A 15,161-nucleotide genomic window follows, 5' to 3' on the forward strand; every position below is an offset into this window, starting at 1 on the left:
ATGCAATGGAACCGGTCGTATTTTATCCCAATCTGGGATGCGATTAAAGCCACTAACCTTTTTTTAAAAATATAGGCAGGGGCAGCAGTGTTTTAAACAGTTGCAAACATTCCATGGCCCCTAAAGGCTCACTCTGACCAGCCACCCCTTCTCAGGGGAGGATGCCATTGTAGAGATGAGTTTTAGGCTTTCAGAGCTTGAGGGAGATCCCTTTAGCCCTCTTTTGGGGTGTTTCTACCTCCCCTTCTGACCATAGCCTGATGCATAAATGCAGAGGTACTACCAGAAGAATCACATCCACAGCTTTGAGCAATAGTCCAGCCGCTGCTATTAACGCTCAGCCTGATGCGAATAGTAATGCCTGTGTCACCAAACCTCTTACATGCCCCTCTTTGCTCTTGTGTTCCTCCGACAACTTTCAGCAGCAAAAATGGAGCTTTTTGAACACTCTCCTGCGCCGGACGTTGGAGGACGCCAATGCCGCACTAAGTCCTGCCCCCTTCATTGCATCGCTCCCCCTCTCTCTTTCAAAAGTTTTTCCTCACGAGCTCGGGCCTCTGATCCGACGGGATCGGCTTGTGTGTGAGGGAAGGGGAGACCTAGACAAGCCGCCGTGCAGGGGCAGTAGGAAAACGGAGCGGCATACCGATAATTTTTAGCTTTCCCCTTTCCAGGCAGAGGGGGAGAGCTTTGTCCAGGTGGGGGGTGTCTGGTGGAAGAAAAACCCCCCCCAAACTTACCGGAGGTTTGCCTTCTAGCCGGAGGAAAAAGCCTGCTGCTTCCTGACACAGCGTGATCTCTGAGGAAAGCATAAGAAGGTACATGCTCTATACAGCCCCCAGTGGGGACCCTAAGGCATGACAGCATTTACTTTTTTTTTTTTTGGGAAACATTTCATTAGAAAATTTAGAATTCGTTAGAAAAACTCCACTTTCCCAACGCAAAATTTTCTGTAGTAAAATCAACAGAACAAATCTTCACCCTTCACAGTGGGTTCCGTTAAACCTTCAGGAACTGGGGACCCTCGGGGAACCCACACTCCTGAACCCGTAATAGCACCCTGCCAGTAAAACTTTATGGCTAAAAATACCAAAGTACTGGATCCTGGGGTCCAGCTCTCTGAAAAGAGAAGTGTTACAGGCAAAACCTTGTTTCTTCAGACACGAGGCCCGGTTACCATTCAATTCGGCCTAAAAGACACTTTGAATGGATCCGGCTACATAGCTAGCCCCAGCACGGATTGCTTCAGTGGAGCTCAGCACAGCACGTCTTTACTTGTGACCAACATCTTAGACACTGGCGAAAAAAAACTGAGGTACTCCCAGTATGGGAGGGGTTATATAGGGAGGCAACTTCCTGTTTAGGGTGTGCCAGTGTCCAGCACCTGAATTTGGCCTATAACCCACATAGTGATTACTATGGCTCTGTGTCTCGTGATGTACGATTAAAGAAAAATGTTTACGTTGGGATTGATTATTGCAGAACATGATGTTATTCTTTGTGATTGTTTGGAAAAAAAAAACAAGACACCACACATGGGGCAATCTGCCGAATCCGACTGTGATTGACATGTCTAGTGAGAGTTGATGTGTTGATCTAGAAATGGCAGTGGGTTTGAAACAATTGATCCATTAGTTGTGAAGGAATATACTACTTGATTGATATATAGAGTGGTGATGTAAATACACGATCTCTCGCAGTAGTGTTGCTTCAGTTACAGGGCTAGTGAAAGTGAACAAGCGTTTGTGGGGTTAATTCCCAGCGCTCGTAGTGTATATAAAGATAGGAGCTGCGCTGTGTGGCCACACCCTCTGACGAAGTGATAAGAAATGTGTCAGGACGTGGCCACGCAGCTACCTACGCCGTCCGATCAGCTGTCATTCCCAACCCGGGAACCCGCTCCTTGAAAGAACAGCAGAGTGGTGAGAGATAGACACGCGAGTGAGACGGGATTGAGTGCTATATGCTTGATATTTTTATATGATTTGTAAGTGCACATTTGTAAGGGGGGATTTACACTATGTGTAAACTCCTTTCTTGTTACGAGCAATATCTAGATGGAAGGATGCAGTGCCTGTATAAAGGAATGGATTGATGCAAGCAAGTTTTCTTGATTCACCTGGTAAGTTCATTACCACAGGGGAGTTTTCACACGCGCTGGGAGAGAGGGACCATTTACTTTTGTTTTTGCTTACTTCTAACATTTTTGAGCAATTACCACAAAATGTTGTTTATACAACCCAGAAGAATGGTATGGGACGACCAGATTGTTCAGAATAGGCCTTGTTCAGAATAGGCCAAAACGTGCTAAGAGAGGGCTGCATGACAAGGAGAGCAAGTTGGGTCTGGCAAACACATTGGACCACATAGACAGTTTTAGGAAGGCTCAGATTAGGCCAATAGCCTCAATAAAATATTCATATCAGGGGACATTTAGCAAACAAAGAATCCTAGATCATGGGTCTCAAACTGGCGGCCCTCCAGCTGTTGCAGAACTACAGTTCCCATGAGGCTTTGCAAGGCTGAAAGTTACAAGCATAGGCCGAGGCATTATGGGACTTGCAGTTCCACAACAGCTGGAGGGCCGCCAGTTTGAGACCCCTGTCCTAGATAGTGTAGAATGCAAGCTGTAATGAACAGGGCCTCTTGATCCCTCCTTTATTGAATGTATCTGCTATCATGTTGTAAAGCTCTGTGCAAACTGTTGACGCTATATAAATCCTGTAACATACCACAACATGGAGATCAGATTGCACAAGCTGTTATGTGACTAAGGACACACAACTTAGTTATACATAGGACTATACATAGTATATCATTCCAGAATGTCATTACATATATACATTTTAATAAATGTATATAATTGTATTCTGGATGAACCTTTTTTTAATGCCTACATTAGTCTAGAGAGCAAGGTTTCTCAAATCCAGTCCTCAAATAGCCCCAACAGGTCATGTTTTCAGGATTTCCCTCAGATGAAACGGCTTGTGGTAATGACCAAGGCAGTGAAACTGATCAAATCACCTGTGCAAAATAATGGAAGGCCTGAAAACATGTCCTGTTATAGGGCTATTTGAGGACTTGTGTTGAGAAACATTGGTCTAGAGCAGGGGTGTCAAACTCAATTTCATTGCAGACCGAATCAGCATTATGGTTGCCAGTGGCGGCTGGTGCTCAAAAAATTTTGAAAGAAAAATCATCAATTGCTGCCACTGTGTCTGTCAAACGCTGCCACTGTGTCCCTCCCGGGACACCCCGCCCCCCTCCCGAGGATGGATCGCGGACACACCGCAGAAGCTGGTCTCTATACAGCTGGCCTCTTACTACAGCAAAACACAAACAAAACTTTGAGATAATTCATTAAGCTGCAAAAGTTACTTTAAAGCGGGGGTCCACCTATCTATCGTTTTTTTTTAGTTCATTCACAAACTTTTCTTCTCAGCATTACATACTCACATATTGTGTGTAATATGTCCGCCTGTGTCAGATTTCGTCGGAAAGAATAACTTATATTATTCACTGCAGGCGGTTTCCATCTTCATTGTGGGCATTTGAAGCCCACAAGCATTTATTTCCTGGATGTGGTGAATGCTGTACTCCCAGCATTCACCGCTCGTTCATGCACATGCTCAGGGGCATCCTGGGAAGCCTGAGACTAGCTCCCAGGAGTCTGGGAGAGGCTAGAAACACGTCTACTCCCACGGGAGGAGAACCAGGAAGTGCAAAGAAGAATAGAAAAATAAAAGGTAATTACGGTGATTTAAATTTTTTTAAACAGCATGTCAGCATCTAGGCAAGGAAGAGAATACATACAGATATTGTTCAAAATTTGGGTGGAACCCCACTTTAACCACTTGCCGACCGCCTCACGCATATATACGTGAGCAGAATGGCACGGGCAGGCAAAATCACGTACCCATACGTGATTGCCTTGCCGCGGGCGGGGGGTCCGATCGGACCCCCCCCCCCCCGGTGCCAGCGGCGGTCGGCATTTGGCTAGGAGCGATGAGAGACGAGGGGGGGACCATCCGATCGTGGCCCCCCCCTCGCGATCGCTCCCAGCCAATGAGGAACATCCCCTGCCTGTGTATAGTACACACAGGCAGAGGATGTGATGTCATCTCTCCTCGGCTCGGCAGTTTCCGTTCTAGCGCCGAGGAGAGAAGACATGTAAGTGCACCAAAACACACACACACAGTAGAAAATGCCAGGCACACAAAACACCCCCGATCCCCCCCCAATCACCCCTCCCCCCTCCCTGTCACAAACTGACACCAGCAGTTTTTTTTTTTATGATTACTGCATGGTGTCAGTTAGTGACAGTTACTGTTGTAGGACAGTGAGTGTTACCCCCCTTTAGGTCTACGGTACCCCCCTAACCCCCCCTAATAAAGTTTTAACCCCTTGATCACCCCCTGTCACCAGTGTCGCTAAGCGATCATTTTTCTGATCGCTGTATTAGTGTCGCTGGTGACGCTAGTTAGGAACGTAAATATTTAGGTTCGCCGTCAGCATTTTATAGCGACAGGAACCCCCATATACTATCTAATAAATGTTTTAACCCCTTGATTGCCCCCTAGTTAACCCCTTCACCACTGATCACCGTATAACTGTTACGGGTGACGCTGGTTAGTTGGTTTATTTTTCATAGTGTCAGGGCACCCGCCGTTTATTACCGAATAAAGGTTTAGCCCCCTGATCGCTCGGCGGTGATATGCGTCGCCCCAGGCAGCGTCAGATTAGCGCCAGTACCGCTAACACCCACGCACGCAGCATACGCCTCCCTTAGTGGTATAGTATCTGAACGCATCAATATCTGATCCGATCAGATCTATACTAGCGTCCCCAGCAGTTTAGGGTTCCCAAAAACGCAGTGTTAGCAGGATCAGCCCAGATACCCGCTAGCACCTGCGTTTTGCCCCTCCGCCCGGCCCAGCCCAGCCCACCCAAGTGCAGTATCGATCGATCACTGTCACTTACAAAACGCTAAACGCATAACTGCAGCGTTCGCAGAGTCAGGCCTGATCCCTGCGATCGCTAACAGTTTTTTTGGTAGCGTTTTGGTGAACTGGCAAGCACCAGCCCCAGGCAGCGTCAGGTTAGCGCCAGTCGCGCTAACACCCACGCACGCACCGTACACCTCCCTTAGTGGTATAGTATCTGAACGCAACAATATCTGATCCGATCAGATCTATACTAGCATCCCCAGCAGTTTAGGGTTCCCAAAAACGCAGTGTTAGCGGGATCAGCCCAGATACCTTCTAGCACCTGCGTTTTGCCCCTCCGCCCGGCCCAGCCCACCCAAGTGCAGCATCGATCGATCACTGTCACTTACAAAACACTAAACACATAACTGCAGCGTTCGCAGAGTCAGGCCTGATCCCTGCGATCGCTAACAGTTTTTTTGGTAGCGTTTTGGTGAACTGGCAAGCACCAGCGGCCTAGTACACCCCGGTCGTAGTCAAACCAGCACTGCAGTAACACTTGGTGACGTGGCGAGTCCCATAAATGCAGTTCAAGCTGGTGAGGTGGCAAGCACAAGTAGTGTCCCGCTGCCACCAAAAAGACAAACACAGGCCCGTCGTGCCCATAATGCCCTTCCTGCTGCATTCGCCAATCCTAATTGGGAACCGACCACTTCTGCAGCGCCCGTACTTCCCCCATTCATATCCCCAACCAAATGCAGTCGGCTGCATGAGAGGCATTTTCTTTATGTCCTCCCGAGTACCCCTACCCAACGAATCCCCCCAAAAAAGATGTTGTGTCTGCAGCAAGCGCGGATATAGGCGTGACACCCGCTATTATTGTCTCTCCTGTCCTGACAATCCTGGTCTTTGCATTGGTGAATGTTTTGAACGCTACCATTCACTAGTTGAGTATTAGCGTAGGGTACAGCATTGCACAGACTAGGCACACTTTCACAGGGTCTCCCAAGATGCCATCACATTTTGAGAGACCCGAACCTGGAACCGGTTACAGTTATAAAAGTTAGTTACAAAAAAAAGTGTAAAAAAAAAAAAAAAAACACATACAAAAATATAAAATAAAAAAAAAATAGTTGTCGTTTTATTGTTCTCTCTCTCTCTATTCTCTCTATTGTTCTGCTCTTTTTTACTGTATTCTATTCTGCAATGTTTTATTGTTATTATGTTTTATCATGTTTGTTTTTCAGGTCTGCAATTTTTTATACTTTACCGTTTACTGTGCTTTATTGTTAACCATTTTTTTGTCTTCAGGTACGCCATTCACGACTTTGAGTGGTTATACCAGCATGATGCCTGCAGGTTTAGGTATCATCTTGGTATCATTCTTTTCAGCCAGCGGTCGGCTTTCATGTAAAAGCAATCCTAGCGGCTAATTAGCCTCTAGACTGCTTTTACAAGTCTTCCGTGTTTTTCTCTGGCTCTCCTGTCTCAACAGGGAACCTGAGAATGCAGCCGGTGATTCAGCCAGCTGACCATAGAGCTGATCAGAGACCAGAGTGGCTCCAAACATCTCTATGGCCTAAGAAACCGGAAGCTACGAGCATTTCATGACTTAGATTTCGCCGGATGTAAACAGCGCCATTGGGAAATTGGGAAAGCATTTTATCACACCGATCTTGGTGTGGTCAGATGCTTTGAGGGCAGAGGAGAAATCTAGGGTCTAATAGACCCCAATTTTTTCAGAAAAGAGTACCTGTCACCACCTATTGCTATGATAGGGGATATTTACATTCCCTGAGATAACAATAAAAATGATTTAAAAAAAAAAATATATGAAAGGAACAGTTTAAAAATAAGATAAAAAAGCAAAAAAATAAATATTAAAAAAAAAAAAAAAAAAAAAAAAAAAAAAAAAAAAAGCACCCCTGTCCCCCCTGCTCTCGCGCTAAGGCAAACGCAAGCGTCGGTCTGGCGTCAAATGTAAACAGCAATTGCACCATGCATGTGAGGTATCACCGCGAAGGTCAGATCGAGGGCAGTAAGTTTAGCAGTAGACCTCCTCTGTAAATCTAAAGTGGTAACCTGTAAAGGCTTTTAAAGGCTTTTAAAAATGTATTTAGTTTGTCGCCACTGCACATTTGTGCGCAATTTTAAAGCATGTCATGTTTGGTATCCATGTACTCGGCCTAAGATCATCTTTTTTATTTCATCAAACATTTGGGCAATATAGTGTGTTTTAGTGCATTAAAATTTAAAAAAGTGTGTTTTTTCCCCAAAAAATGCGTTTGAAAAATCGCTGCGCAAATACTGTGTGAAAAAAAAAAAAATGAAACACCCACCATTTTAATCTGTAGGGCATTTGCTTTAAAAAAATATATAATGTGTGGGGGTTCAAAGTAATTTTCTTGCAAAAAAAATAATTTTTTCATGTAATCAAAAAGTGTCAGAAAGGGCTTTGTATTCAAGTGGTTAGAAGAGTGGGTGATGTGTGACATAAGCTTCTAAATATTGTGCATAAAATGCCAGGACAGTTCAAAACCCCCCCAAATGACCCTATTTTGGAAAGTAGACACCCCAAGCTATTTGCTGAGAGGCATGTCGAGTCCATGGAATATTTGATATTGTGACACAAGTTGCGGGAAAGAGACAATTTTTTTTTTTTTGCACAAAGTTGTCACTAAATGATATATTGCTCAAACATGCCATGGGAATATGTAAAATTACACCCCAAAATACATTCTGTTGCTTCTCCTGAGTATGGGGATACCACATGTGTGGGACTTTTTGGGAGCCTAGCCGCGCACGGGACCCAGAAAACCAAGCACCGCCTTCAGGCTTTCTAAGGGCGTAAATTTTTGATTTCACTCTTCACTGCCTATCACAGTTTCGGAGGCCATGGAATGCCCAGGTGGCAAACCCCCCCCCCCCAAATGACCCCATTTTGGAAAGTAGACATCCCAAGCTATTTGCTGAGAGGTATAGTGAGTATTTTGCAGACCTCACTTTTTGTCACAAAGTTTTGAAAATTGAAAAAAAAAAAATTTTTTTTCTTGTCTTTCTTTATTTTCAAAAACAAATGAGAGCTGCAAAATACTCACCATGCCTCTCAGCAAATAGCTTGGGGTGTCTACTTTCCAAAATGGGGTCATTTGGGGGGGGGGGGGGGTTTGTGCCACCTGGGCATTCCATGGCCTCTGAAACTGTGATAGGCAGTGAAGAGTGAAATCAAAAATTCACGCCCTTAGAAATCCTGAAGGCGGTGATTGGTTTTCGGGGCCCCGTACGTGGCTAGTCTCCTAAAAAGTCCCACACATGTGGTATCCCCATACTCAGGAGAAGAAGCTAAATGTATTTTGGGGTGCAATTCCACATATGCCCATGGCCTGTGTGAGCAATATATCATTTAGTGACAACTTTGTGCAAAAAAAAAAAAAATTTGTCACTTTCCCGCAACTTGTGTCAAAATATAAAACATTCCATGGACTCAACATGCCTCAAAGCAAATAGCTTGGGGTGTCTACTTTCCAAAATGGGGTCATTTGGGGGGGGGTTTATGCCATCTGGGCATTTTATGGCATTCAAAACTGTGATAGGTAGTGAGGAGTAAAATAAAAAATGTACGCCCTTAGAAATCCTGAAGGCAGTGATTGGTTTTCGGGGCCCCGTACGCGGCTAGGCTCCTAAAAAGTCCCACACATGTGGTATCCCCGTACTCAGGAGAAGCAGCTAAATGTATTTTGGGGTGCAATTCCACATATGCCCATGGCCTGTGTGAGCAATATATCATTTAGTGACAACTTTTTGTAATTTTTTTTTTTTTTTTTTTGTCATTATTCAATCACTTGGGACAAAAAAAAATATTCAATGGGCTCAACATGCCTCTCAGCAATTTCCTTGGGGTGTCTACTTTCCAAAATGGGGGGGTGGGGGTTTTGTACTGCCCTGCCATTTTAGCACCTCAAGAAATGACATAGGCAGTCATAAATTAAAGGCTGTGTAAATTCCAGAAAATGTACCCTAGTTTGTAGGCGCTATAACTTTTGCGCAAACCAATAAATATACACTTATTGATATTTTTTTTACCAAAGACATGTGGCCGAATACATTTTGGCCTAAATGTATGACTAAAATTGAGTTTATTGGATTTTTTTTTAGAACAAAAAGTAGAAAATATCAATTTTTTTCAAAATTTTCGGTCTTTTTCCGTGTATAGCGCAAAAAATAAAAACGGCAGAGGTGATCAAATACCATCAAAAGAAAGCTCTATTTGTGGGAAGAAAAGGACGCAAATTTCGTTTGGGTACAGCATTGCATGACCGCGCAATTAGCAGTTAAAGCGACGCAGTGCCAAATTGTAAAAAGTGCTCTGGTCAGGAAGGGGGTAAATCCTTCCGGGGCTGAAGTGGTTAACTGCAGTCATTTTAACCACATCAATGTGCAATGCTTTCTTTAAAGCAAAGATTTAAATAGGAATTCAATACATTTGTAATATTAGTACCTAAACTTCTTGATGTCAGCCTCCTGTAATCCCCTGCACAGCAGCACTTACAAAAAGGATAGGCAGCAGAATAAGTGTCTGAGCTCTACAGCATTGAGCAGTGTTCGTTAGCTTAATGAGGATGCTAACAGAAGGGGAAAACATACGAGATACTTCACTGCCCAATCAGTAGGTTGGAGCATGAGGGATGGCAAAGTAAAACTTATATTACTTTCCTTTTGTCCAATTTCAGATGGGTAAGTACAAATACTGTAGCATGAGAGGAGAAAGTATGTAGAACTGTGCACAGAGATAAAGGAATTTATGAAAACTGGAGCAGACAGAATCTGGAGCAGCTGTGCCTGGCAACTAATCAGCTTCTAAATTCAGCTTGTTCATTTAAAGTGTTTGTTAACCCAACATTTCATATTGCCTGCTGTACCATGTACTTGTATGAGAAAGTATCCTGTTCCCTTTGTATTGCTTCTTTTGTGTGAAAGTCCTTGTGTTCTTGCTAGTCCCGCTGCTCTCCTGTTAAAAACTGACCACTCTAATGCCTGGTACACACAATGAGATTAGCGGACAAATGATCGTCCGTTTTTTTTCTTTGCATGCTAATCTCAGATCGAACCTGAAGAGTATACTAAAGTCATGAAAATTCTGGTAGGACAAAATAAAAATTCAGAATTATGTCATGTGTTGTAGTGTATTTGTATTGCATTTTCGAACGACAACTGTACAAACAAAAATCGTATGATCTGGCATCGTACGAAAAAAAAAATTTGTGCATGTTCAGTCAAATAATATCGGATGACTGTCCTGACCGGCTTTCGGAAACTCTGTACTAATGATCAGATTATCGTACTAACGATCAGATTATTGTACGATTGCGCCAAAATCTGTATTTTTAGCACGATTTTCTGATCATGTGTACGGGGCTTAAGCAGAAAAACACACCTTGCTCAGTTCTCTAGCTGTGCTGGGAACTCGGCCTGCTCTCCTCCAATGATCAGACTTGTCCTGACACACTCCCCCTGCACAGACATTCACTGGGAAGCTGCTTCTCCTCCCCCCCAGCTCCTATGCAACTGAGAACAGAGGGAATGTAATCACTTATATTAAAAAAAAAAAAGGGGGGGGGAGAAAAAAAAGGATTTATGTTTTTTATATCTATACACAATCGTTTTGCCTTTCATTTCTATTTTAAACTAAATGAGTTGTTTTACAAGGTGATCATTTACAATCACTATAAGCCCCGATCACACGTGTATTCCCGCTTGCGATTTTCATGCGCTTCAACGTGTTGCGCATGGGGCAGCCAATTCACTTGAATGGGCTGCCATATGCGCCATTTGTTATGCAAAGAAACTCATGTACCTTTTTGGGAGACTCTGCCAAGTGCGTTTGATGTGCGATAATCGCCGAAAAACCGAACTGCGCTTGGAGTGCCATTATGAATGAATGTCATCCAAACACATTTTGCACTTTTCCCGCGATTTGGAATTGCAAGCAGAATCACAACGATTCTGCCCGGGTTTCCAAATCACTAGGTGTAAGTGGAGTAAACCCGATCTGAAAATCGGACAGATTGTCTGACTTTTTGCTTAATAGTCGCAAGTAGAAATTGAATAGGTTACTAAAGTCACGAAAATTCCCATAAAACAGGAAAAAGAAAAAAAAAAATCGGAAGTGATGTCGTGTTATAATGTATTTAAATTGTATTTTCGGACAACAACTGTACTGACTAAAACGAAAATCGTACGAGGAAGATTTTCGTGCTTGTCCGATCTAATAATAAAATTGGATGAATTGTCGTGATCGGCTCTCGAAAGCTCTGTACTAACGATCCAATTATCGTCAAAAGCGGTATTTTTCGTCCGATTTTCGGATCATGTGTACGGGCCGTAAAGCTTTAAAAATGAAAGACAGAAGCTGATTAGTTGCCATGCACAGGTGCTTCAGATTTGATCATATTCCCCCAGAGGATGTTTGTAACCAAGTAGAACATTACCTATGGATGTACACAATTGAAATCCTGATATGCTATTTTTCTGGAGTTCTACTTTATCTAAATGAAAGCCTTTATTTCTAATGAACCAGTATGAACCTTCCAAAAGGCATCAGTATTTTAATATACAATTATAATTGACTTTTACAATCAAAACACTAAAACCAATCAAATGTATGGGGCAAATGCAAGAGATACTTGCTGTAAAAACATCAGCAAACAGAAAAACACATTTCACAAGCACTACGGGGACTCTTAAATATTCTTACTTCACATGTGTTATAATCCTCCGAGTCCAACAGACTACACAACTTTGGCAGCAGCTCTGGCCAATTCTGCAACTCTCCTTTTGAGGCAATGGTTGTGATTAAGATTCCTAAAAAAACAATAAAAAACAGATATGCAACAATTAGTAAACAATTGCCTTCACACACAGCAATATAACCTTTTTAACACTTTCTTCAGCTGGACTAGGTCAACAATTTCTCTGGGGAGGAACTGCTTCTTAAAAGTCTGAAAGACAAAGGGTGTAGAGGAGCTACTTTTCTATGGTAATTATTTTTAACGATCCAAAATAGGATATAAAAAAAAAAAAAAAAGTATTAAGGGTTGCTGGAGAGACACCAATGATTTTCTTTTAAACCAGCTGTTAAGAGGCGAAAAAAATACAGCCCACTTAGCTTTCGATGCTTGTAGGAATTTGAAAAGCATGTAGTCACAAATCAAAGCTTTAGAAGGAAAATAACACACTTAATAGGAAAAATGGGTGTTTTTTTTATATCGATCAACTACATTTGTCGGCTTAGTACTTAAAAAAGGCTGCTTTGCCCTGGTTCTTAGTGCTCTTCTAATGTGTTTTCTTCTCTACAGTTTGTATGTACCCTGGCACTTGTCTGCATCTCCAGTTATATAACTGCGTTGCGTTTTTGTTCAGCGATCTCCATGCATCTCAAATTCTTTCTTTGGACAATGTATGCCGCTACTTTCAAGAACCAAGTACCCTGGAAGCAATTTTTACTTGCTTTCCTGGGGCTCTTTCTCCCATTCTGTGGGACTGTCATTTTCTCGTTCCATGTCAAGCCTGAAGGCATTTCAAACATTTTACAATTAACCTTATGCGTGGGGGTCTGTCATGTATGGCTACCTGACATGTTTTTGCATGGGATCCGACTACTCTTCTCTTGCCTCACAGGCCAGTCATGCTGTGAGATTCCATCCTTCTCTTCTAGCTGGATGGGTGGCAATGTTTTTTTTTTTTTTTTTGGTAGTGCATCTGCCCTCAGGTAAGTCACTCCTCCCCTGCCTGAGTCCAGCCTCCCAAAGATGTCTGGGTTCTTGAGTATGTACACCAGAGCTGCACGATTCTGGCTAAAATGAGAATCACAATTTTTTTGCTTAGAAGATAGATCACGATTCTTTTGGCATTTTTTTTTTTTTTTATTCATTGAAGTGTAATTTTTCCCAAAAAACTGCGTTTGAAAGACCGCTGGGCAAATACAGTGGGACATAAAATATTGCAGCAATTGCCATTTTATTCCCTAGGGTCTCTGCTAAAATAATATATAAAAGGGGTGCAACGGATCGTCACCGATCCGTAATCCAAACGGGTCAACCTGTTCAGATCAGCACACCATGCGATCCGCGGAGCGCTCTGCTGCCTCGGCCTTAGAAAAGGCCACGGCTTCGGCCTAGCTCCGGAGCGGCGGCCATCTTGGTACACCCGGCAGCGGCCTAGGTGAGCGGCGCGCTGACGTCATCATCACCCGCCTCAACTGCTAGCAAGCAATCGTTGGAGGTGACGTGGCTATTACAGTGGGGATGGAGATGACGTGGCTATTACAGTGGGGGCGATGACATGGCTATTACAGTGGGGGCGATGACGTGGCTATTACAGTGGGGGCGATGACGTGGCTATTACAGTGGGGGCGATGACGTGGCTATTACAGTGGGGGCGATGACGTGGCTATTACAGTGGGGGCGATGACGTGGCTATTACAGTGGGGGCGATGACGTGGCTATTACAGTGGGGGCGATGACGTGGCTATTACAGTGGGGGCGATGACGTGGCTATTACAGTGGGGGCGATGACGTGGCTATTACAGTGGGGGCGATGACGTGGCTATTACAGTGGGGGCGATGACGTGGCTATTACAGTGGGGGCGATGACGTGGCTATTACAGTGGGGGCGATGACGTGGCTATTACAGTGGGGGCGATGACGTGGCTATTACAGTGGGGGCGATGACGTGGCTATTACAGTGGGGGCGATGACGTGGCTATTACAGTGGGGGCGATGACGTGGCTATTACAGTGGGGGCGATGACGTGGCTATTACAGTGGGGGGCGATGACGTGGCTATTACAGTGGGGGGCGATGACGTGGCTATTACAGTGGGGGGCGATGACGTGGCTATTACAGTGGGGGGCGATGACGTGGCTATTACAGTGGGGGGCGATGACGTGGCTATTACAGTGGGGGGCGATGACGTGGCTATTACAGTGGGGGGCGATGACGTGGCTATTACAGTGGGGGCGATGACGTGGCTATTACAGTGGGGGCGATGACGTGGCTATTACAGTGGGGGCGATGACGTGGCTATTACAGTGGGGGCGATGACGTGGCTATTACAGTGGGGGCGATGACGTGGCTATTACAGTGGGGGCGATGACGTGGCTATTACAGTGGGGGCGATGACGTGGCTATTACAGTGGGGGGCGATGACGTGGCTATTACAGTGGGGGGCGATGACGTGGCTATTACAGTGGGGGGCGATGACGTGGCTATTACAGTGGGGGGCGATGACGTGGCTATTACAGTGGGGGCGATGACGTGGCTATTACAGTGGGGGCGATGACGTGGCTATTACAGTGGGGGCGATGACGTGGCTATTACAGTGGGGGCGATGACGTGGCTATTACAGTGGGGGCGATGACGTGGCTATTACAGTGGGGGCGATGACGTGGCTATTACAGTGGGGGCGATGACGTGGCTATTACAGTGGGGGCGATGACGTGGCTATTACAGTGGGGGCGATGACGTGGCTATTACAGTGGGGGCGATGACGTGGCTATTACAGTGGGGGCGATGACGTGGCTATTACAGTGGGGGCGATGACGTGGCTATTACAGTGGGGGCGATGACGTGGCTATTACAGTGGGGGCGATGACGTGGCTATTACAGTGGGGGCGATGACGTGGCTATTACAGTGGGGGCGATGACGTGGCTATTACAGTGGGGGCAATGACGTGGCTATTACAGTGGGGGCGGAGATTGTGGACACTACAGTGGGGGCGGAGATTGTGGACACTACAGTGGGGGCGGAGATTGTGGACACTACAGTGGGGGCGGAGATTGTGGACACTACAGTGGGGGCGGAGATTGTGGACACTACAGTGGGGGAGATGACGGGTGGTTTTTTTTGATCCGAAAAATGATCTGATATATATATATATCTATCTATATCTATAGATAGATATATTTGGGGGTTCCAAGTAATTTTCTAGCAAAAAATATTGATTTTAACTTAAGATGTGTCAGAAAAAGATTTAGACTAAGTGGTTAAACTTCCTGCATTTACATGTTGTTGAAAACTTGGCAGACTGCCTGGATTTTTTCTTTACAAACAGAAGTGTATCCCTTTGATCCAAAAAGGAAGGTTAGTTACAATGTTTCATATTAAAAACTTGGAAGACTGCCCAGATGTTTTCTTTTGACAGCTGAGTGAGCAGATAAGTCTCTCTACTTGTTATATG

The 15,161-nt window shown here is 44.6% G+C and overlaps 1 protein-coding gene across 3 annotated transcripts in view; it reads right to left on the minus strand.

Moving 5' to 3' along the window:
* The window catches only part of TNPO1 (transportin 1), a 197,193-nt gene that overhangs the window by 109,573 nt on the left and 72,459 nt on the right, over positions 1-15,161 (minus strand). For all 3 annotated transcript variants that reach the window (XR_012243279.1, XM_073624364.1, XM_073624357.1), the window contains exon 4: positions 11,680-11,786. Coding sequence is in view for 2 of the 3 variants with exons in the window: in XM_073624364.1 (XP_073480465.1) it covers positions 11,680-11,786 (107 nt within the window). In the remaining variant the exon portion in view is untranslated. The remainder of the gene's footprint in view (positions 1-11,679; positions 11,787-15,161) is intronic.

The sequence above is a fragment of the Aquarana catesbeiana genome, linkage group LG01 (genome assembly GCF_042186555.1).
Source record: "Aquarana catesbeiana isolate 2022-GZ linkage group LG01, ASM4218655v1, whole genome shotgun sequence".
Classification (NCBI taxonomy): Eukaryota; Metazoa; Chordata; class Amphibia; order Anura; family Ranidae; genus Aquarana; species Aquarana catesbeiana.